Consider the following 23356-nt stretch of genomic DNA (forward strand, 5'->3'; position numbering starts at 1 on the left):
GGCGATGGCGACTATCCCGAGGGTGGGGGGGGGAGTGCAACGGGAGGCAATCGCCCCCCCCCTCCCCACGTTCCATCGCCCCCCACCGAGCCTCTCTTGAGACCCCCCCCCCGCACCAAAAAGTTATGTTTTATTGATATTTACCAGCGAATATAAAACGTTGAATGTTTCATTTTATTAACTTAGGGACTGAGTTCAAAAGACTGACATTTGAAGAATGTCCCCCGCCCCCCCGCTACACCCCCTCTACACCCCCCCCCCCACCCTTGGGAAGACCCACCTGTGACCCTGAGACACCTTGATCAACAACCAGTTCCATCCCCCATGCCCCACGCCTACCCTCCACGAGGTCAGCCAGTCAACCGAGATTACTTACGCTCAGTTGACTGCCTGGGTTAGAGTTGGAGTTACAGCGTTAGTGGCTGGTTAGGTTCGTGTTAGGATGATAGCGCTGGTAGGCTGCTTTAATTAGGGCTTCAGAGCCAGTGGATGGTTGGCTCAGGGTTCGGGCTAACGCTGGAGGGTGGTTGGATTATGGCTGAAGTGCGAGTGGCTGGTTGGGTACGTGCTAGCACCGAAGCCTTGGTTGCAAAAGTTTAGGGCGAGTCGATTGCTTGACTGGCTCAACCTAAACCCCCCCGCTCCGACCCCCCGCCCCTCCCCCAGGTGAACACCTTCCAAGCGGCGATCGTGTCTGACAAGGAGGACACGTACGCCGTGTTCCTCTACCCCGAGGGGGGGCTCAGTGTGTCGGGCACCGCGCCAAAGGAAGCCCGCGGGGACCGCTCCGAGGTGCCGGCCCGCGTGGGCTTCAGCAGGGGACCCAAGGTCGTCTTCATCTTCAGCACCGAGGGCCCCTCCTACCACGTGACCCACGGCGGAGTGCCCGCCACCTCCATGCCCCGGTGAGGCCACCCCCCCCGCCCGCCCGCCCACCCCCCCCCCCCACCCCCCGGACACGCGGGGTAGTAAGAGCACGTAAATGTTAAAAATATTTTGAAAAATGAATGAGTCGGTGTTTACCCACGCTGGCGATGAAAAACAGGTTGGGTCAAGATGTTCAAAGCAGCAAAGTGATACCTCTTGCAAGGAGTGGAGTCTGCATTGACCGCACGCGGTACTCGTGGTGAACACGAACACAAATCAACATGGCCTGACAATTCAAGATGTAACATGATTTTTGTCCCTGGATAGTAAGTGTTATTTTTTAATCGCTTATGCCTAAAAAGTATAGAAAATGGATATTATTCCCCACAAACTTTGCTTTTGTGACCAGAACTTTACGTGAAGGAATGAGCACAAATGCACACGTTTTCTCTATGAAAATAGGTACATTTCAAAATATCACTGTCACGGTCACAGAAGCAAAGTTGTTGGGGAATAATAGCCATTTTCTGTACTTTTGAGGCATAAGCAATTAGGAAATAACACTTACTACCCAGGGACAAATTTTGTTTTTGTTACACGGTGTTATAATATAAGGGCATTGTCGTCGAAACTGATTGTCCTCCACCGGAGTTAGCAGCAGCCTTCTTCCTTACCTTGTCTCACCAGCATCAGGCTAAGAGAACAACCCCAAAAGGCGAACACTAACAGAGCCAATGCACGCATGGAAGCATCTCTAGCTCGGGGACAGCAGCAAAATAACGGGATATCTTTTGATACTCGCAGAAAGAGGGTCTCATGAACAGTGCCGGATCATCGTCGGAGCAAAAGTAGCTACATGTGTAGTAGCTACATGTGTAGCAGCTACATGTGTAGTAGCTACATGTGTTGTAGCTACGACATATGTAGTAGCTACGGGCCCCGCACTTTCAAGGTCCACGCGCTGAAGGCTTTCAAGCTATCAATTCCGGTTCAGTGATTCTGCACTTGCTCTATTACTATAGTACTATACCGCCTTCGACTCTTACGAACGACTGGGTGTTTAAGGTTAGCGATTCGTCGTATTACCTGGCTGTATATGAAATGAAAAAAAATACAATTACTTTACCATGCAAGTTAAACATTCGTGTTTTAATATTTATGTTTTTTTTTTAAATAAAATTTAGGGCCGCTTTATAACAACATGTGCTGCAGGCCCCGCGCTAGCTTCCTCCGGCACTGCTCGTGACACGTAACTATAGTTTAACGCGTAGGCTTTCTACACAACTCCGGCCCGCCGCCTGATGATGTCGGTGGTTGCAATCACCGGAGAAACGTCACGTCTGCTCGACATGTGAATGTTGTCGTGGGGTTTTTAGTCGCCGACCCGTAGCCGGCGAGTGGCGTACTTGTCACGAAATGGCCACGTTTGTTGCTGCGACGAAGCCCTCACTGATTGGCTGTGTCGGGTGGTGGCGGTGGTGGCGGGTTTAACGACACATTCATATTTATGCGATCTCACCCAAAACACCTCTATTATGGTACACAGTGTATACAAGTAAACATGGATGTATACTTATATATTTATTTATTTGTAGAAATATATATTGGCAGAACATAAATATAGAAATACGCGCCCGTGGTTGTTTTAAAATATATATTTATACGTGTACACAAATGTATAAATATATTTCTGTTGGCCCATATTTATATATTTACTCGGTCGGTCTCGCTGTCAATCTCACAGTTTATTTATGCAAATAAAAATATAAATGTATGCCGTACGGATGCCCGGGGATGCTGCAGTATGAAGATAGTAAAAATAATGTGCCTTGTGATAACAAATAACACAATCGTGAAATGCAGTAAAATAGTTTTTAAAGCACACGCACAGTCGTAACAACATTACGGGCGGGTGGTATATGTGGCGGGGTCTAAAAGTGGCTGCATGTCTCTGTCTGTCTGCCTCTTAGTCAGTCCGTGTTGTCCGTCTGCCTCTTAGTCAGTCTCGCTGTCAGTCTGTCTGTCTCTTAGTAACGCTGTCAGTCCGTGTGTCTGTCTGTCTGCCTCTGAGTGAGTCTCACAACCAATCCGTGTTTCTGTCCGTCAGTCGGTCTCACTGTTTGTCAGTCTCACTGTCAGTCGGTCTCACCGTCAGTCGGCCTCACCGTCTGTCAGTCTCACTGTCTGTCGGTCTCACTGTCAGTCGGCCTCACCGTCTGTCAGTCTCACTGTCTGTCAGTCTCACTGTCAGTCTCACTGTCTGTCAGTCTCACTGTCTGTCAGTCTCACCGTCTGTCAGTCTCACTGTCAGTCTCACTGTCTGTCAGTCTCACTGTCTGTCGGTCTCACTGTCAGTCGGCCTCACCGTCTGTCAGTCTCACCGTCTGTCAGTCTCACCGTCAGTCGGTCTCACCGTCTGTCGGTCTCACTGTTAGTCCGTGAGTCAGTCTGACTAGAGCAGGCAGTCAGTCAGTCCGGCGGTCAGCCACCGTTGGTCCGTCAGTCTGCTTCGGTATCTGTTGTGAGTCTATCGCAATGTCAGTCAGCCTCACCCAGTCAGTTTCACTGTCCCTCAGTCCGCCTGTTTCCTCTCCGCGTGACACGGAATGGATTGCGCGCGCGCGTGTGCGCACGTGGTGGAGAGATGATGGGTGGCGATGGGTGGCGATGTTTGTTGTCAGCGGGGTGGGTGGCAGCGATGTTGCAAATCCGCGGCGATTCCTCCTCCACTCGCGTGGCCTCGCGCGCTTCATCGTCATCACCGTCACAGGCCTCTGCGGCCATGGTCAATCGGCTGCTGGATGGAGGCCATCGCCAAATTTGGGCCACTGCGTCGACGCGATCCTGGCTTGCCGGCAGAGCAAGCGGCTCGCAATCGGAAAGGTCGCGAGTTCACATCCTCGATGCTAAAAAGAAAAAGTTCAGCAGGAAATCACTTTGAGCTCATATTTACTTGTCAAACCGCGCACGAACTGATTTCGTAGATCCGTCTCCTGAGTGTACGTGCCCCCGGGGACGTGTTTCTGTCCTGTTCCTCGCCCGCCACTCGCCTCGTCAATCGTCTCCGTCTCTCATTGCCCCGGTGGCGGCGTGGCAGGGCCACGCGCTGTCAAATTTAAAGGTGGCCAAGCCAAAGACGTTTTGCTTGAGAGGAGACGGCTTCCGCGGATTTCGATCGCATACTCACCCCCCCCGCCGCCCCCGCGTTCTGCGAGGATGCGAGCTGGCATTACCAGCACGTGACGACGTTTCTGAACGCGATGGGCGTGATGTGTAGACAGCTCGAGGGGTGGGTAGGTGGATAGATAGAGGAGTGGGTAGGTAGGTGAATAGATGGAGTGGGTAGGTGGATATATGGAGGAGTGGGTGGGTGGATAGATAGAGGAGCGGGTAGCTAGTTTGGTGATAATCACAATCGTATTTTTTCATATTTAGTTTCATTAATCACAATTACCGTTTAATAATGTTATGTTGTCATTCTAATAACACACAGCCCTTTGTAAATTCACTTCTAGAGGGTGGCCTGTTATTTGACCAAGTGTATCTGCGGGTTTGGCGAAGGCGGTGAGCGTAGAGGTGGGAGCATAAGAGTGCAGTACAACGATTCATTCTGCGGACAACAAACAATAGCCTCGCAGCAGCCCTATACCACCTGTTATGCATGGTGGATGCCACCAATCGCAGCGCTGCTCAGCTTTCTGAGATCTAACGAGGTTGATGCAGTGTGTAGGTGCGGTCGGGGGGGGGGTATGTGGGAGTGGGCGTATAGCGGGTCCTGGGCCTCCCCTAGGTAGACTCAGCCTCAAATTAGTACTTGGTGCAATGTGTGAACGTCGGCAGTCGGGGGAGCGTGGTGCTGGCCACCCAGCACCCTCCTCGTGTACCAGGCGCTGCTGCTTGTCCCAACACGGGGGGGGGGGGGTCCTTGCGTGGGTGAGCTGGGTGAGGGGGGTGAGGGGGGTGAGGAGGGTGAGGTGGGTGAGGGGGGTGAGGTGGGTGAGGGGGGTGAGGTGGGTGAGGGGGGTGATGGGGTGAGGGGGGTGAGGTGGGTGAGGGGGGTGAGGGGGGTGAGGGGGTGAGGGGTGGGTGAGGGGGTGAGGGGGGTGAGGTGGGTGAGGGGGGTGAGGTGGGTTAGGTGGGTGAGGGGGGTGAGGTGGGTGAGGGGGGTGATGGGGTGAGGGGTGGGTGAGGGTTTGGTGAGGGGTGTGAGGGGTGTGAGGGTGGGTGAGGGTGGGTGAGGGGTGGTGAGGGGTGGGTGAGGGGGGTGAGGTGGGTGAGGGGGTGAGGTGGGTGAGGGGGGTGAGGTGGGTGAGGGGGGTGAGGTGGGTGAGGGGGGTGAGGGGGGTGAGGGGGGTGAGGGGGTGAGGGGTGGGTGAGGGGGTGAGGGGGGTGAGGTGGGTGAGGGGGGTGAGGTGGGTTAGGTGGGTGAGGGGGGTGAGGTGGGTGAGGGGGGTGATGGGGTGAGGGGTGTGAGGGTGTGAGGGGTGTGAGGGGTGTGAGGGTGGGTGAGGGTGGGTGAGGGGTGGGTGAGGGGTGGGTGAGGGGGGTGAGGTGGGTGAGGGGTGTGAGGGGTGTGAGGGTGGGTGAGGGGTGGGTGAGGGGTGGGTGAGGGGTGGGTGAGGTGTGGGAGCAGAGGGGTCCCTGTGGATTCCCGATGCCCCACGCGTTGACCCTGGATTGTGTTGACACGGAGATGGACGCGGAGATTAGAGCGCGAGACGAGGCCACTGCGGGGTGAGTGGGGGGGGGGTGAGCGTGGTGGGTGGGGGGTGAGGAGGTGGGTCGAAGTGGGTGAGGTGAAGCGGGGGGGGGGGGGAGAAGAGCGGTTCTTGCGGAAACTGTGGCGGTTGAGAGGAGAGGGGGGCTCGTGGAAAGCAGCGGGGGGGGGGGGGTGGCTCGGGGGGGGGGGTGGAGTTTGGGGGGGGAGTTGTGGGGGGTGAAGTTGGGTGGAGAAGATGGGTGAGTTTGGGGTAGAGGGTGAGTGGAGTTGGGGTGATCGTTCAACAACAGTGGCACTATAACATCGCTGCATCTGCGAGTTCACGCGACAACAGCTCACTCGCGTGTGCGTGCGTACATCGAAGACAAAGCTCCCCAGTATAGCCTTAACAGACCGTTGGGGCAAGTGCTGTGATCGAGTGTCACCGATGTACAAAGACAAAGGTCCCCCGTATAGCCTTAACAGACTGCTGGGGCAAGTGCTGTCAGCGAGAAGAGCACCTGTGAAGGCAGGCACGGCACCACGCAGACACGCACGCTGTGCTTGACACACAGAACGGAGCCAGACCCCCCCACTCGAGCGCCGATGTTTATTTGATGGAGGAAGGCGGCTCTAATTGTTGGCTTACAGGAATGCCTGTGAAGTGTAGCCATTGAATAAACACGGCCCCAGAGCTGTGTGTGCCGTGTGTGTGTGCCGTGTGTGTGTGTGCCGTGTGTGTGCGTGTGCCGTGTGAGTGTACCGTGTGTGTGTGTGACGTATGTGTGTACCGTGTGTATGTGCCGTGTGTGTGCGGTGTGTGTGTGCCGTGTGTGTATGTTTCACAGCGGATGGGTGGGTTCGTAATATTAAATTATCATCAGCAGCAGCAACATTAGTCATCATAAGGCAGGAGCTCTGTCATCAGAGGCAATAGCAGCAGCAGAAGTAGCATCATCATCATCAGCAGCATAATAATCGGCAAGCGAAGCTGTCGCCAGCAGAAATATATCAGCAGCATTTGCATGACCATGGTCATCGTTATTATCATCGTAAGCATCGTCATCAGCAGCAGCAGTAGAAGTAGTGCTGAAACATCATCAGCAGCATCAGCAGTAGAGTGCTCAAAGGCCATCAGCAGCAAGAGCGACAGCAGTGACGTCATCACCATTGTCATCACAATATCAGTCGTCCATCCACGGCAGTCCCCAACCACCCCACGATCGGAGCGTCACTGCTTTGGCACCCAGAGCCGATCATTTCGTCGCTCCATCTCCGCGGAGGTTTCGTCCTCTGGGGCGTCGAGGAAGCGCAGCAAGTGAGCCTGACCGCCATCTGTTTTATCCATCTGTAGGGGGATCGAGTGTTGCCCCCTCGCGCAAAGGCGTGGGTTGTCTCCGCGTGCTCCGCTTTCCTCCTCCCGCTGTGTGTATGAAACGCTCGGCATCATTAATTGGGCTGAAAACATTTAAAGTAGTAAAAAAAAGACAACCCAATGTAAGCAGCAGGAAATAATGTCCTCCTAAAATATTCTCCGAGACGACTCCGTGTGCCCTGTCCTGGATACATAAGTAAAATGTTATTAGCGACAGAGAGAGAGAACTCCCGTAGAGAGTGTGAAGGTTAGTAATACAAAATAAAGCATTGAATGGAGAAGATCGCAGTCACGCGGAGCGAAAGGTCAGACATTGGGGAGCAAGCAACGCGAGGGATCACAATCCGAAAATCACGTCGAGTGAATCGGAGGGAGGTGGATGGGGGGGCGTGGCAGTTGGGGGTGGGGGGCAATGGCATTTGGGGGGGCAGTGGCAGTTGGGGGGGCAGTGGCAGTTGAGGGGGGGCAATGGCAGTTGGGGGTGTGGGGGGCAGTGGCAATTGAGGGGGGGGGGCAGTGGCAGTTGGGGTTTGGGAAGGACCCAACATTCCAATATTTTAAATATGGCTCGACAATATCGTAATATAATGAGACCCTTGAATGCAATTGTCTCCGACAAATGGCGATGCAAACCCAATCCTAGAGATCTCAAGTGGGGAATCATCGCTGGCGATAGAATATCGGGGAGATGGTGGCAGGCCAGCCACGTGGAGGGAGGGAGGTGGAGGTATCGGGTGGTGGGGGGGGGGCAATGGCATTTTGGGGGGCGGCAGTGGCAGTTGGGGGTGTGGGGTAGTGGCAGTTGGGGGGGCAGTGGCAGTTGAGGGGGGAGTGCAGTGGCAGTTGAGGGGGGAGGGCAGTGGCAGTTGGGGTTTGGGGGAGGACCCAACATTGCAATATTTTAAATATGGCTCGACATCATATAATGGGACCCCTTGAATGCAATTTTGTCTCCGACAAAATAGCGATGCAATCCCCATCCTCGCGATCTCACGTGGGGGAATCAATCGCTGGCGATGGAATTTCAGGGAGACGGTCGCAGGGCAGGCACGTGGAGGGAGGGTGGAGTGGGTGGAGAGGGGGAAGTATCGGGGGGAGGGGGCGGGGGAGACGGTGATAATTGAACCGTGAGTCGAGCTGCGCTGGTGTCGGTTTTGACCGAGCGTTGTTAACACGCTCGATAGCTCAGCTGAGCCGCAGAGTCAATGAGCGTGGCTCTCTGTCCTTTGCGATACATTCTGCCGTGATGCCCTAGAGCCCCTCCACTAACACCCCCCCCCCTCTTCCACACACAAAGATAAAGACCTCCCCCTTTTTAGCCTTTTATTTAACAGGCTATTGGGCAAATGCTGTTATTAGCGAGTAGCAGCTGTGAAAAGCCGGCACGAGTGGGTGGTGTGGTTTACACACCGCACCAGGTAGTCATTTAAGGAGAGAGGCCCAGTGACCCGGTTCAGATGGTCGTCACTGATGTTGGCCGCGAGTAGGAATCGAACTTGGGGGGGCCGGTTTTTGAAGTGCGGTGCGCTACCTACTGCACCGCCAATCACGCACCACCACTCACGCTAGCTGGGGGGCCTCCAGAGATTAAGTGAAAAGTTAAGTCATTTGTGAATTCTGAATTTTATTTGTTGTTAGCCTTGTAAAAAAATAATTTCAATTTTTTTCTAGATTTGAAGCTTTCGTGACTGAAAGAATTCATACTCTTTGGTTTTATTCTGCACTTGGTGCAGCGATTTTTTGCTGTGACTGTTTCCACCTGAAGACGGAAGCTTGTGTTGCCTCCGAAACGTCGTGTTTTGATTGTTTATTTTATTTTTTTTTTATTTGTTTTTTACCTACGTGACTTTACCGAATAAAACCAAAGTGTGAATTTTATTTTTCTTTAACTTTGTTTTCCCTTTGAAAATATTACTGGGGGCCTCACAACACCTGTAGCCCAGGGGCCTACAAAATCTCAATCCGGCTCTGCTCACACACACACACTTACTCAACCGAAATCTACCCCAACCACCAAGCCCCCCTCCATAACCCCTGCCCCTTAGCACAACCCCCACCGCTCCACCACAAAATGCGTTATTCTTTATTTTGTGTGGACCAGAGGTCACTTGAATAAGGGATCTCGGAGGTAGCTCTGTGATATCCGCTTCTGTGAGCCGTCTTTTACTGATTGTGGACCAAAGGTCACTTGAAAAAGGGATTTCAAAGGTAGCTGTGTCGTATCCGCTTCCACGGCTGTCCTTTACTACTTATGGACCAGAGGACACTTGAATAAGGGATCTCGGAGGTAACTCTTCACGCGACACTGAAAGCACAATCACAATAAATTTGGGGGGCGGGGGGGGGGGTTGGGGGGAAAGTGCCAAAACTTATTATTGTAAAGTCGCGACGACCGGGGCAATGTTCGCATCTGTAACCACGGGAAATCGGTGGTGTTGGAACGCAACTGAGAGTCCAGACCACAAAAAAACCGCAGTCGCGTTTAACCCTTCGACACCGAGATCCCGAACGCTGTAAATTTCCGCGGCTCAGGATTACATAGTTGGCTTCGAGCGCTGTTGTCGTTGCTTCAATTCACGGTCCCAGTTTGCATTCCTGGCAGCTGGTGTTCGTCGTACAGTGCAATATGGAGCACCCCCTGGCATCGTCTCGCTGCCCGTGACCTCGTGCGCAGGAAGTCGACCGTGCGCCACTGCAGGAAGTGATGTCACAATTCTCCTCCTGATTTAACTTGAAAGCACAGTGACGTGCAAACACCACCCAATGCATAATTCGTGAGCTATGAAGAAGGGCCGTCGCCTGAAACGTCGCTACAAATATAAACAAAGACCCCCCCCCCCACATAACCTTGTATGTACATAGAACTTATGTCAGACCGTACGCAGCCAACTGGAGAAGCCTTAACAGACTTTAGGAGCAAGTGCTGTTAGCGAACAACTGTGAAGGCCGGAACGGCGCACGAGAGGGTGGGTGGCTAGCACCACGCCCGGCCGCCTTTGTTTTCCCAGTGGCGATGCCTACACACCGCACCAGGTGCTTATTTGAGGCTGAGTCGACCTCAGGGAGGCCCAGTACCGGCTCACATAATCATCAATGGTGTTGGCCGCGAGCGGGAATCGAACTCGATGTCACCGCTGGGTTCGTAGCGCAGCGCAATAACCACCGTGCCACCGCCCTCCCAAGGCCACACGTACACGCGTACACAAAAGACAAAGATCCTCCATATAGCCTTTACAGACTGTTGGGGAAAGTGCTGTTTGCGAGCACTTATGAAGGCCGACATGGCACACGAGGGGGTGGGTGGCCAACACCACGCACGGCCGCCTTTGTCTCCCTCGTGGCGATGCTCACACATCACACCAGGTACTCATTTAAGGCTGAGTCGATCTAGGGGAGGCCCAGGACCGGTTTAGATAATCGTCACCTGGTGTTGGCTGTTGAGCGGGAAACAAACCCGGGTCGCCAGGTTCACGGTGCAGCGCTAACCGCTATACCACCGCACCCCACACACGTACACACACACGTACACACTTGCACGCGGAGTTATTGACGAATGTGGCATCACTGACCACCAGCAGCAGCAGCATCACACCACCAAATAATGTGTTCCCTATTCTTGGTTCTTTCGGTAAAGTTACGTTGAAGGGAAGCAATATATTTTATTATTTAATTGTTTCCCTTCAACGTGACTTTACCGAAAGAACCATGAATATGAATCACTGCAGTCACGAAAGCTTTAAATCAAAATGCGTTCCCTATGAAAATGGTGGTGCGTGATGAAATTATTTGTTCTTGTTATTCCTATCGGTGCAGCCGTTTTGTGACCACGCAGACATCCACCACCACCACCACCTCGCCGCACCTGAGTACCGCGGTTTGATCGCAGTCGCCTTGCTGATACCCGGATTTTAACCCAGCTCCTCGTACCAATGCCGGCTCAGTGACTCTTTAAACTACAGCCTCGCGCATACACGAGGGGTTATTAATGCAGTCTGCGTTTACTTGGTCTGTTCAATTTCCTTTGATGCGATTTTTATAACGCTCTCCATCCTTAAAGAGATCACACCTTTAACGGCACTGGTCTGTCGCCCACCACCGGTTTAATCTACTGCTTCCCACCGCTATCCCGCACGTTATTAATGACTATTAATTAAGAGTCTTCATCTACAAGATGTTAAGGATGCGTGGAGCTTAAGGCGCAGCCCCCGCAAGTGGCCGCTAGCCCCCGACTGCCCGGGCGGCAGAAACCTCCACTTGGAGGAAGCCAATCCTCAGAGGGCATTCTAGGCCTACTCTTCCACGTCGGATCTACGTGACGGGAGAGTTGGGAGCTGCCCACACTTTACCCCACCACCTCACGCCACACCGCTGACCGACTCAGCTGCGGTTGGACCCATTCACACTGCTGGGTGCATGGGATACCGATGGATGGGTTCAAGGATCCTGGCTCCCATCGTTCCAACTGCACGGGCCGGGAGATGGAATCGAACCGGCGTGCTCGGTTATTGGTAGTGCGGTGGTGTGCTGACCATTCATTACTCCGCTGTGGTAGCAGCGTCAGTAAGGATAGCGGGCTTTGAATTTCGGTGAGCGAGTTAATTGCAGAGTACGAGGATGGAGTGGTGGCGCATTGGTGAGCGCACTGAATTATAAACCAGAGTTCGATTCCCAAATCGTACCGCGAGCGTGAGGATCGATATTATAATTACGGAAATTAATTCATCAAGGATGACTAATCACACGGCGGAGTGGGGGTGTAACATTGCGACCATTGATCGATGGAAATAGATTCTTAATTTCACGATACAGGCGTCAGGACCAACGCGTGTGTAAGGACCAATGCATGTATTTACTCTCGTGCGATGTCCGGCACTGACCGGCGTGGTGAAGTATGGTCAAACACTCCCGCAACCCACAGTGCAGGGGGGGGGTGGGGGTTGTGGGTGGTGAGTGGGAGTGGTTGTGTGTGGGAGTGGTTGTGGATGGTGAGTGGGAGTGGTTGTGGATGGTGAGTGGGAGTGGTTGTGTATGGTGAGTGGGAGTGGTTGTGGATGGTGAGTGGGAGGGGTTGTGTGGGAGTGGTTGTGGATGGTGAGTGGGAGTGGTTGTGGATGGTGAGTGGGAGTGGTTGTGTATGGTGAGTGGGAGTGGTTGTGGATGGTGAGTGGGAGGGGTTGTGTGGGAGTGCTTGTGGATGGTGAGTGGGAGTGGTTGTGGATGGTGAGTGGGAGTGGTTGTGGATGGTGAGTGAGGAGTGGTTGTGGATGGTGAGTGGGAGTGGTTGTGGATGGTGAGTGTGAGTGGTTGTGGATGGTGAGTGGGAGTGGTTGTGGATGGTGAGTGGTGAGTGGTTGTGTGTGGTGAGTTGGAGTGGTTGTGGATGGTGAGTGGGAGTGGTTGTGGATGGTGAGTGGGAGTGGTTGTGGATGGTGAGTGGGAGTGGTTGTGGATGGGAGTGGTTGTGGATGGTGAGTGGTGAGTGGTGAGTGGTTGTGTGTGGTTAGTTGGAGTGGTTGTGGATGGTGAGTGGGAGTGGTTGTGGATGGGAGTGGTTGTGGATGGTGAGTGGTTGTGTGTGGGAGTGGTTGTGGATGGTGAGTGGGAGTGGTTTTGGATGGTGAGTGGGAGTGGTTTTGGATGGTGAGTGGGAGTGGTTGTGGATGGTGAGTGGGAGTGGTTGTGGATGGTGAGTGGGAGTGGTTGTGTGTGGGAGTGGTTGTGGATGGTGAGTGGTTGTGGATGGTGAGTGGGAGTAGTTGTGGATGGTGAGTGGGAGTGGTTGTGGATGGTGAGTGGGAGTGGTTGTGGATGGTGAGGGAGGAGTGGTTGTGGATGGTGAGTGGGAGTTGTTGTGTGTGGGAGTGGTTGTGGATGGTGAGTGGGAGTGGTTGTGGATGGTGAGTGGGAGTGGTTGTGGATGGTGAGTGGGAGTGGTTGTGGATGGTGAGTGGTGAGTGGTTGCGTGTGGTGAGTTGGAGTGGTTGTGGATGGTGAGTGAGGAGTGGTTGTGTGTAGTGAGTTGGAGTGGTTGTGAATGGTGAGTGGGAGTGGTTGTGGATGGTGAGTGAGGAGTGGTTGTGTGTGGGGAGTGGTTGTGAATGGTGAGTGGGAGTGGTTGTGGATGGTGAGTAGGAGTGGTTGTGGATGGTGAGTGGGAGTGGTTGTGGATGGTGAGTGGGAGTGGTTGTGGATGGTGAGTGGGAGTGGTTGTGTGTGGGAGTGGTTGTGGATGGTGAGTGGGAGTGGTTGTGGGTGGTGAGTGGGAGTGGTTGTGGATGGTGAGTGGGAGTGGTTGTATGTGGTGAGTGGTTGTGAATGGTGAGTGGGAGTGGTTGTGGATGGTGAGTGGGAGTGGTTGTGGATGGTGAGTGGGAGTGGTTGTGAATGGTGAGTGGGAGTGGTTGTGGATGGTGAGTGGGAGTGGTTGTGGATGGTGCGTGGGAGTGGTTGTGGATGGTGAGTGGGAGTGGTTGTGGATGATGAGTGGGAGTGGTTGTGTGTGGGAGTGGTTGTGGATGGTGAGTGGGAGTGGTTATGGATGGTGAGTGGGAGTGGTTGTGTGTGGTGAGTGGGTTGTGGTTGTGTGTGGTGAGTGAGGAGTGGTTGTGGATGGTGAGTGAGGAGTGGTTGTGTGTGGTGAGGGGTTGTGGTTGTGTGTGGTGAGTGGGTTGTGGTTGTGTGTGGTGAGTGAGGAGTGGTTGTGGATGGTGAGTGGGTTGTGGTTGTGGATGGTGAGTGAGGAGTGGTTGTGGATGGTGAGTGGGAATGGTTGTGTGGGAGTGGTTGTGGATGGTGAGTGGGAGTGGTTGTGTGTGGTGAGTGGGTTGTGGTTGTGTGTGGTGAGTGAGGAGTGGTTGTGGATGGTGAGTGAGGAGTGGTTGTGTGTGGTGAGTGGGTTGTGGTTGTGTGTGATAAGTTGGGAGTGGTTGTGTGTGGTGAGTGGGTTGTGGATGGTGAGTGAGGAGTGGTTGTGTGGTGAGTGAACAGCAAGGAGAGTAGTGGTGAGGATGCGGAATCTCATCGGATGAGACTGGGATGAGTGGATGTGGGGGGTTGCATGGACGAGCGGTCGGTTGGGTGGGCGGGGTGGTGAGTGGAGGGGAGTGGTGGTGAGTTGGGGGGAGGGGGTAGACTCAAAGATTGTCAGTGGTGGGAAAGTTTTGGGTTTCAGAAATGTTTGCGCGCATATTTTTCATTGTATCTGTTACATACTGTGAGCATTCACATCGCGCACACATGCACACACTCCCACACACAAAGACAAAGATCCCCCGCAGGGCCTTCAACAGACTGCTCGGACAAGTGCTGTTAGCCAGTAGCAGAAACCTATGAAGGGCGGCACGGCGCACAAAGGGGGTGGGTGGCCAGCACCACGCCCGGACGCCTTTGTCTCCCCAGTGACCATGTTTACTACACACCGCACCAGGGTTCTCTTTTGAGCCTGAGTCGATCTAGGGGAGGACCAGGACCGGTTCAGATAATCCGTCACCGGTGTTGGCCGTGAGCGGGAATGGAACCCGAGTCGCCGGGTTCGTAGCGCAGCGCGCTAACCGCTACACACACCCCAATTACAGCGAAACACGCACGTACACACGCACACACACACACGCACACACACACACACACGCACACAAACACACACCCACGCACGCACACACACACTCGCACACAAACACACTCACACACACACACCCGCACACACGCGCGCACATACGCACACAAATGCGCACACACGCACACATACGCACGAACGCACACGCACACAAACACACACACACACGCACACACGCGCACACACGCGCGAGCACATACGCACACACAAATGCACACGCACACACACGCACGCACACACGCGCGCACACACACACGCACGCACACTCGCGCGCACACACACACGCACGCACACGCACGCACACACGCACACACACACGCACACACACATGCACACACACGCACACACACGCGCGCGCACACACGCACACGCACACACACGCACGCGCACACACGCACACAAACACACTCACACACACATACGCGCGCAGACACATACGCGCACACGCACGCGCACACACACACGCACACACACACACGACCGCTGTTGTTGTTGTGTCTACCTTCTGTCCACCTCTCAGTCTCCACGGCCCCCCACTCCCCCCGTTACACATCAGCAACTGGGTCATCCCTCTGCCTCCTCTCCCAATCGCCCCTCCACCCCCCCCCCCTCACCGTTTCGTTCACGCACCGATCCGCTCTCGGCGTGAAGGCAACTCGTTCACGCGCGCGCTCACCTCCCGTGCGTGCGTACTTTGTGTGGTATGCAATTCCACCCCCCTCCACCCCTCCAACTAGGAATGGAACTCCCAGCCTTCTGTAACCCCCTCCACCCCCCTCCTCCATGCTGTATCAGGGGGTAGATTGATTATACTTTGACCGTGCTGGTTATTGCGCAGATGTCTCAAGGCGGGGAGTAAATCAGTTCGGATAATCTCTCAAAATCAGGATCTTAATTTATTTTGATTCTGATTCTGAGGAATCCGATGAGCTATGAAGCTCTTCGCCCCCCCCCCCCTTCCCAAGATATGTCCAGGTGAGCAAGTTACAGTGGCAAAACAAAAATACAGAAAAAAAACATCTATTCGAGTGCAACATTTGAGAAAACGGTAAGCAGGCCACGAAAATATGATTGCATAAATGTTAACTACATTAATGATAAAAGTCCCATTAATCAAGCTTGGGCAAGGCAGCACAAGCAACGTTAGCCCTGGCCGGGAATTGAACTTGGGTCCTGCACTTTGATGATGGCTTGCAAGAGGCGTCCGTTCGGTGTTCGAACATCTTAAACACCGTAATACAGGTTTTTTTTTGTTGTTGGGTTCGATCGCGTCAATATATAAACGACACTTTTATATATTTACGCGATGTCACCCAAAAACACCTGTATTATGGATGATATTGGTCGCGACAGCCTACAACGTGTTCATCTTAATCACCTCCTGCAGTCTTATTATTTTCCGCGACGGGTGAAGCTTGCTCCCTTCCCCTCGACGCTCGGGCCTTACCATCATAAATCGCGAGTCGCTACCACCCCCGCGTTTGCCAAAGCTACGAGTTCGGCCGCCCTTGACAACCACCATGAAATTCGTTTTCACCATCATTGGGGGCTCCCCGCTTGACCGATTGCCTCAATCGGTGGGCTGATTGCTACGCCGCTGACCACACGTCACCATTGTGGTAAGGGGCCGTCCATAAATGACGTCACGCACCTGCGGGGGGGGGGGGGGGTCAGACATTTGTGACGATGTGTGACGAGGGGGGGGGGGTGGTTGAGAAATGTGACGTCACGTAAAAATGCGCAACTTTAAATAAATATAGAATTGTTATGACAACACTAATTGTTATAACAACACTCCTACAACATCAAAGTGCAGCGCCACATTAAAATCGCACTACAATGACAATAGTTGAAAGCGATTTGTAACAGGTTTTTTTTTTGGGGGGGGGGGCAGAGCTTTGTGACGTCATATTTGAGGGGTGGTCTGATTTTTTGTGACGCCGTGTGACGAGGGTGGGGGGGGGGTCAAAAATCGTCCAAAATCTCGTGACGTCATTTATGGACGGCCCCTAAAACACGCGCACGTGCTTTGATAATGCGATACATTGTCCTCGGTACTGACTGGCCTACGCCAGAGCTACAGCCACCTCCATGGCCCCTGTCTCACCGCCGGTGTTAGGCCAGGGAACAACGCCAAAAAGGCGAACAGTACAAGGGCAATGCAAACAAACACGGCTTTTGAAACTCGTGTTCGCATCGTCCTTGAAACTGATTGGCCTGCACCACCACTGCAGCCTCCTTAATGGCCTTGTCTCGCCGCAGGTGCTAGACCCGAGAATAATGGAAACCGGCAAAACAGCACGAAGGGCAATGCAACTATCACAGCATTGCTAGCTCGGGTTGAGCAGTCATAGCCACGGTAACCCATTCTTCCGGTGTCCCATAGCTATTGGGGTGCCGTGGTAGCGAGATGTTAACTCCCTCGCCTCGTATACAGCTGGTTGTGGGTCCGATCACGACCCCGACAGCTGTATATTTGGAGTTTGCATGTCTCTGTCCGTGGTCGAGTGGATTTTATTCTACGGCCTCTTGGTTTCCCCCTTCAAATTTAGAATCAACATCACGTCTTTGGAGTATTTGGCTGCTATAAATTTCCACATTATAAGCCACTTCGTTGAGGTATCATTTGTGATAGCCAGGTCGCGTCTGAAAAAGAGCTATTTTGCTCAGTGAGGCCTTACCTGGTAAAAGAAAAAAAAAGTTCAGATACATTTTATACTTTTAGATATATAACTGTATAAAGGGTGAATGCGGTGGTCGAGACTCGCGACGGAGTTGCAGTTAAAGCAGAAAAACGAAACAAAACGCAATGAGAAAAACGCGAATTCTCGATAATAATAACTCATTCAATCGATGGAGGGTCAGCATGGACCACGAGCAATCCACTGCTGGATGGAGGGTGCCTTCGCCAACGCTCCCGGCATCTCCTCCGTATCCTGCAAAGTGATAATCCGCCTGGCACCTGCACGCGAGCTGATCACAACGATGGAAGGACATCCTCCCGTGCGCCTTCCCTCTCTTGTCTGTCGCTCTCCGTCACCACCAAAGAAAGAGATGCCCCGTATAGCCTTGACAGACTGTTGGGACAAGTGCTGTTAGCGAGCAGCACTCTATGGAGGCAGTCGCCGCCACCACCACCACCATCATCATCGCCGGTCAATTCCACCGAGAGATTTATTTCGGTCGCAGCACCACGTGCTTCCGCACATTTCTTACGGAACTTTTGACGGATAAAAAATCGTCCTTGGGGCTCTTGGCCCCCCCACCACCCCCCCCCCCCCCCCCGGAGAGGGGGATGAAGGTCCGGGGAAGTTCCCCTTCCTCGGCGCTTCCGTTCGCGAGTGAATCCCAGGGGCTACGTTCTGGTGGAACGCCACAGTTCTCCGGTTCTATCTCCCACCGAGCACCACCCCCCCCCCGCTCTGCCGCCTGCATCGCTTATGGCCACAAAGCGCCGCGAGAATGTGTTTTTTTTTCGCGGCGCGGATTTATATTTAGATTTATCTCTGCACTGTAGCGAAAACTAGTTTTGTTCCTGGGTAGTAGGTGTTATTTTTTAATTCGTTATGCCTCAAAAGTTCAGGAAATGGCTATTATTCCCCCAAAAACTTTGCCTCTGTGACCAGCACAGTGATATTTTGAAATGTACCTATTTTCAATGATCACAAAAGCAAAGTTTGTGGGGAATAATTGCCATTTTCTATACTTTTTAGGCATAAGCAATTAAAAAGTAACACTTACTACCCAGGGACAAACATCACGTTACACAGTGCTACCGTTGTCGTAGTTGTTATTGTTCTCCGTTTTTGCCAATGTCGTTTTTTTGTTATGCCATTTGCCCGCCAGCGACATTGAGAAGGGGGCTGTGGAGGCCGGAGCAAGATTCGCGCTAAGTCGTTAATAATTCGCGTCAATTTATTTTTGATTGATTTTGCCGGGAGGAGGAGGGGGGGGTAAAGTGGGGGGTCAAGAGGTTACGCCCGTGGGGGGGGGGTGGGTCACGGTGAGCACGCCGATATTGTTGGCACTGTGTGTGTACAGTAGCCTACTGTATGTAATGACTCAGCCCATAGGTCGCCTGAAATGAGTGCCTAGCGCGGCGTGTAAATATCAAAACTGGGAAGACAAAGGCGGCGGGGCGTGGTGCTGGCCACGCAACACCCTTCGAGTGCCGTGCCGGCCTTCGTGAGTGCTCGCTAACAGCACTTGCTCCTACGTACGGTGCGAGAGAAGTTCAACATACATACACATTTGCTTCTACATATCTACTTCGGCTATTCAAGGGGATCTTTGTGTTTGTGTGTATTGTGGTCATCGGATGACCTGGCCGAGAGCTGGGGTTGAATCACGAACCTGGGATTCGAACCCAGGGTCTGACCACCCTGGGCCACCCGGCCACCTCCAATTCATGATTTATAAAATGTTTTACTTTAGTAAATGTTTGTTTTAAATGCATAAAATGCCTGTGCATCCTTACACAATATATGGTGCATCAGACCAGGACAACTACTCAAAAGTTTTTGAACTTATTTACATTTTAAGGACTGTGACCAGAGAAAGAGAGATAACCTCTCTGCTATGAAGAAGGGCCATGACTGAGAGAGGGGAATGAAACGCGCGCATGTTGAACTTCTTTCGCGCCATACGTAGCCAACCGTGCTAATCGGAGGTGAGGGCGGGCGGGCGGGCGGGGGACAACAAAACTAAGCACGACGACGCTCAGCTCTAAGGCAGGGTGAGTTGACAATCTCGATGGTTAAAAAAGTGCACAGCTTCCAGCGGATTCCTCACATCGGAAGGCGAGAGGGGAGTTATGATCCTCACCCGGTGTCTGCGCCGGGTGGTGATCATAACGAGGTTTCCCGCTAACGTCACCCCCGGCGTGGTGCCGTGTCCAGTTCCCGTCAACGCCGCGGCTCGCGACTCTCACCTGAATGTTCCTCCCCCCCCGCGGATCGCAGGCGCAGCAACTCGGGCCGGCGCGGCGTGTGGGCCTTCCACATCGGCAGCTCGCGCTCGGCCTTCTCCGGCGTGGAGGCGGCCGAGGTGGACGCGGAACCGCCGACCCCGGGGGCCTTCGACCTGAGCTACGATGACGACGACGACGACGACGACGAGGAGGAGGAGGAGGAGGAGTACAACACCGAGGAGCCTGAGTACGGCGACGGGGCCGAGGAGCGGCCCCGACGGCCCGGCCCGGACTACGACGGGCGGCCCGGAGGTGCCGACCACCACCGGGAGGGCGAGCCCGGACCGGATTTCGGCCACCCTCAGCAGCCGGAACCGGAGCAATTCACCCCTCAGCAGCCGCTACCGGATAACTATCACCCCCATCATCCTGATTACCGGCACCCACAGCAGCCAGAACCGGAGCAATTCACACCGCAGGAGCCGCTACCGGATAACTATCACCCCCATCATCCAGATTACCGGCACCCACAGCAGCCAGAACCGGAGCAATTCACACCGCAGGAGCCGGAGCCGGATAACTATCACCCCCATCATCCAGATTACCGGCACCCACAGCAGCCAGAACCGGAGCAATTCACACCGCAGGAGCCGGAGCCGGATAACTATCACCCCCATCATCCGGATTACCGGCACCCACAGCAGCCAGAACCGGAGCAATTCACACCGCAGGAGCCGGAGCCGGATAACTATCACCCCCATCATCCGGATTACCGGCACCCACAGCAGCCGGAACCAGACCACGCACACCCACGCCAACCCGAACCGGGCCAATTTACCCCACAGCAGCCGGAACCGGGCAGCTACCACCCGCGGCAACCGGATTATCAGCACCCGCATCATCCGGAATCGGCTCACCGCACCCCCCAGCCGCCAGACCAGGAGCGCTACCATTATCCACAGCAGCCGGAACCGGATTACCGGCAACCGCAGCCCCGGCCGCAAGAGGATCTGCACGTCCACCATCAGCGTCCACAGGTGAGAGACGCTCTCGAGATGCTGGTGCCAAGTATCCCCCCGTCGATGTCCCGCGCGTGTGGTTCCGTATGACGCAGCAGGTCACAAAGGCAAAGTTCCACCACCACCACCACCACCCCGTATAGGCTGAACAAGCTGTTGGGGCAAGTGCCGTTAAGCGAGTGGCGCCGATGAAGGCCGGCACGGCACGCGACGGGGGGGCGGCTGAGTGGCCAGCTCCACGCTACGTATAGCTACCCATAGAGACTCATAGAGACCCATAGAGACTCATAGAGACCTATAGAGACTCATGGTGACCCATGGATATATATATGGAGAACCATGGAGATACATAGAGACCCATGGAGATACAGAGAGACTCATGGTGATATGTGGAGACCCACGGAGATACATAGATACCCATGGAGATACATAGAGACACATGGGGATACATAGAGACCCATGGAGATACAGAGAGACTCATGGTGATATGTGGAGACCCACGGAGATACATAGAGACCCATGGAGATACATAGAGACACATGGGGATACATAGAGACCCATGGAGATACATAGACGTCCATGGATATGCACAGAGACTCATGGTGATATGTGGAGACCCACGGAGATACATAGAGACCCATGGAGATACATAAAGTCACATGGATATATATGGAGACCCATGGAGATACATAGAGACCCATGGATATACATAGATACCCATTGATATACACAGAGACCCATTGAGATACATAGAGACCCATGGAGATATATAGAAACACATGGATAGACATAGAGACCCATGGATATATATGGAGACCCATGGAGATACATAGAGACCCATGGAGATACAGAGAGACCCATGGATATACATTGAGACACATGGCTATACGTGGAGAACCATGGAGATACATAGAGACCCATGGATATACATAGATACCCATTGATATACACAGAGACCCATTGAGATACATAGAGACCCATGGAGATACATAAAGTCACATGGATATATATGGAGACCCATGGAGATACATAGAGACCCATGGAGATACAGAGATACCCATGGATATACATTGAGACCCATGGAGATACATAGAAACCCATGTAGATACATAGAGACCCATGGATATACATTGAGACCCATGGACATACATAGAGACCCATGGGTATTCATAGAGACACATGGATCTACATAGAGACCAATGGAGATATATAAAGACACATGGATAGACATAGAGACACATGGATAGTCATAGAGACGCATGGATAGACATAGAGACCCATGTAGATACATAGAGACACATGGATATACATAGAGTCACATGACTATACGTGGAGAACCATGGAGATACATAGAGACACATGGATATACATATAGACCCCTGGAGATACACAGAGAGCGATGGATATACATAGAGACCCACGGATATACATAGAGACATCATGGTGCCTAAATTAAGCTGTCACCCTGGTCGTCACCATGCGCGCGCGCGGTGATGCAACGGCGTTATTTTGTCAGCGGCGTGCAGACTGTCACCCACTCACTCACTACGTCGGGGCTGCGACATCCCCAGCGGGTGGGTGGGGGGGTGGTTGGGGAAGATGGGGGATTGGGTGAGGTGGGGGAGGTGGGGGAGGTGGTGAGGTGGGGGATTGGGGGAAATGGGGGGAGGTGGTGAGGTGGGGGAGGCGAGTGGGAGGTTGGTGGGAGATGGGGGGGGGGGATAAACGTGCAGAGGGAGGGGTGCTTGTGGCCACAGACCAGTGTGGGTCTTTTTTTTTTGGAGCCGGCGATTGAATTCGGCGCGGCACGAACCTCGCTGCGGGGACCGCCGGTCGCAGATTCCGCGGCGCGCGGCATCGCTGTGCGGCGAGAGCGGTGGCGACGGCAAAGGGGCAGCCCTGCAACTGCCGGCTTCACGGCGGCTGTTGGCTGAAGGTCGCAGCCCCGGCTAGAAAGATCCACACACCACTCCGCCCTCCCAGTTTCGCCCACCCCGTGAGATGATTATTTAGATTGCTTTGCCGCTGTAAATGTCCACATGATACGACACATCTGTTCAGCTATCGTTTGTGGCCAGGTCGCTTGGCAAAAATAACTTGGTAACATAAAAAAAACATAGTTTAGTTTTATTTCTATATATTTTTTTCAAGATATTTGTTTGCCAATTCCTACGCTTTGCACTCCTGGTGTGTTTTTGTGTTGCTCGTTGTTGTAACGTTCCGACCCCATGCCCAGACTGGACATCTGTGAAAAAGCGCTTCATAGCTCATCGGATTTCTCCAGTATAAACAACATTTCTTATGAATCTTGGTCTGATCTTCCACGCTGGACCGACGTCTTAGAAGATGCGGCGATGCCTGACTACTAACCCTCATTTGCATAACGTTCTCTGTCCTTAATGAGATCACACCCACCACCGGTTTAATCTACTGCTTCCCACCGCTATCCCGCACGTTATTAATGACTATTAATTAAGAGTCTTCATCTACAAGATGTTAAGGATGCGTGGAGCTAAAGGCGCAGCCCCCGCAAGTGGCCGCTAGCCCCTGACTGCCCGGGCGGCAGAAACCTCCACTTGGAGGAAGCCAATCCTCAGAGGGCATTCTAGGCCTACTCTTCCACGTCGGCTCTACGTGACGGGAGAGTTGGGAGCTGCCCACACTTTACCCCACCACCTCACGCCACACCGCTGACCGACTCAGCTGCGGTTGGACCCATTCACACTGCTGGGTGCATGGGTTACAGGTGGATGGGTTCAAGGGTCCTGCCTCTCATATTCTTTGGGTCTTTCGGTAAAGTCACGTAGATAGGTTCGATCGCAACACAAGCAGTCGTCATTTTCTTTGAACCTATCGACGTGACTTTACCGAAAGA

At 53.3% G+C, this 23356-nt stretch overlaps 1 protein-coding gene and 1 long non-coding RNA gene across 2 annotated transcripts in view; both read left to right on the forward strand.

Moving 5' to 3' along the window:
- Positions 1-23356, forward strand: part of LOC142929339 (uncharacterized) — a 335621-nt gene that overhangs the window by 130898 nt on the left and 181367 nt on the right. The window lies entirely within an intron of this gene.
- The window catches only part of LOC116947060 (nidogen-1-like), a 128542-nt gene that overhangs the window by 19863 nt on the left and 85323 nt on the right, over positions 1-23356 (forward strand). The window contains exons 4-5 of the mRNA XM_032962448.2: positions 667-905; positions 19515-20499. Of these exons, the coding sequence (XP_032818339.2) occupies positions 667-905; positions 19515-20499 (1224 nt within the window). The remainder of the gene's footprint in view (positions 1-666; positions 906-19514; positions 20500-23356) is intronic.

This window comes from Petromyzon marinus, chromosome 29 (assembly GCF_048934315.1).
Source record: "Petromyzon marinus isolate PM22_M1 ecotype Great Lakes invasive population chromosome 29, UKy_Petmar_22M1.pri1.0, whole genome shotgun sequence".
In the NCBI taxonomy this organism is placed as follows: domain Eukaryota; kingdom Metazoa; phylum Chordata; class Hyperoartia; order Petromyzontiformes; family Petromyzontidae; genus Petromyzon; species Petromyzon marinus.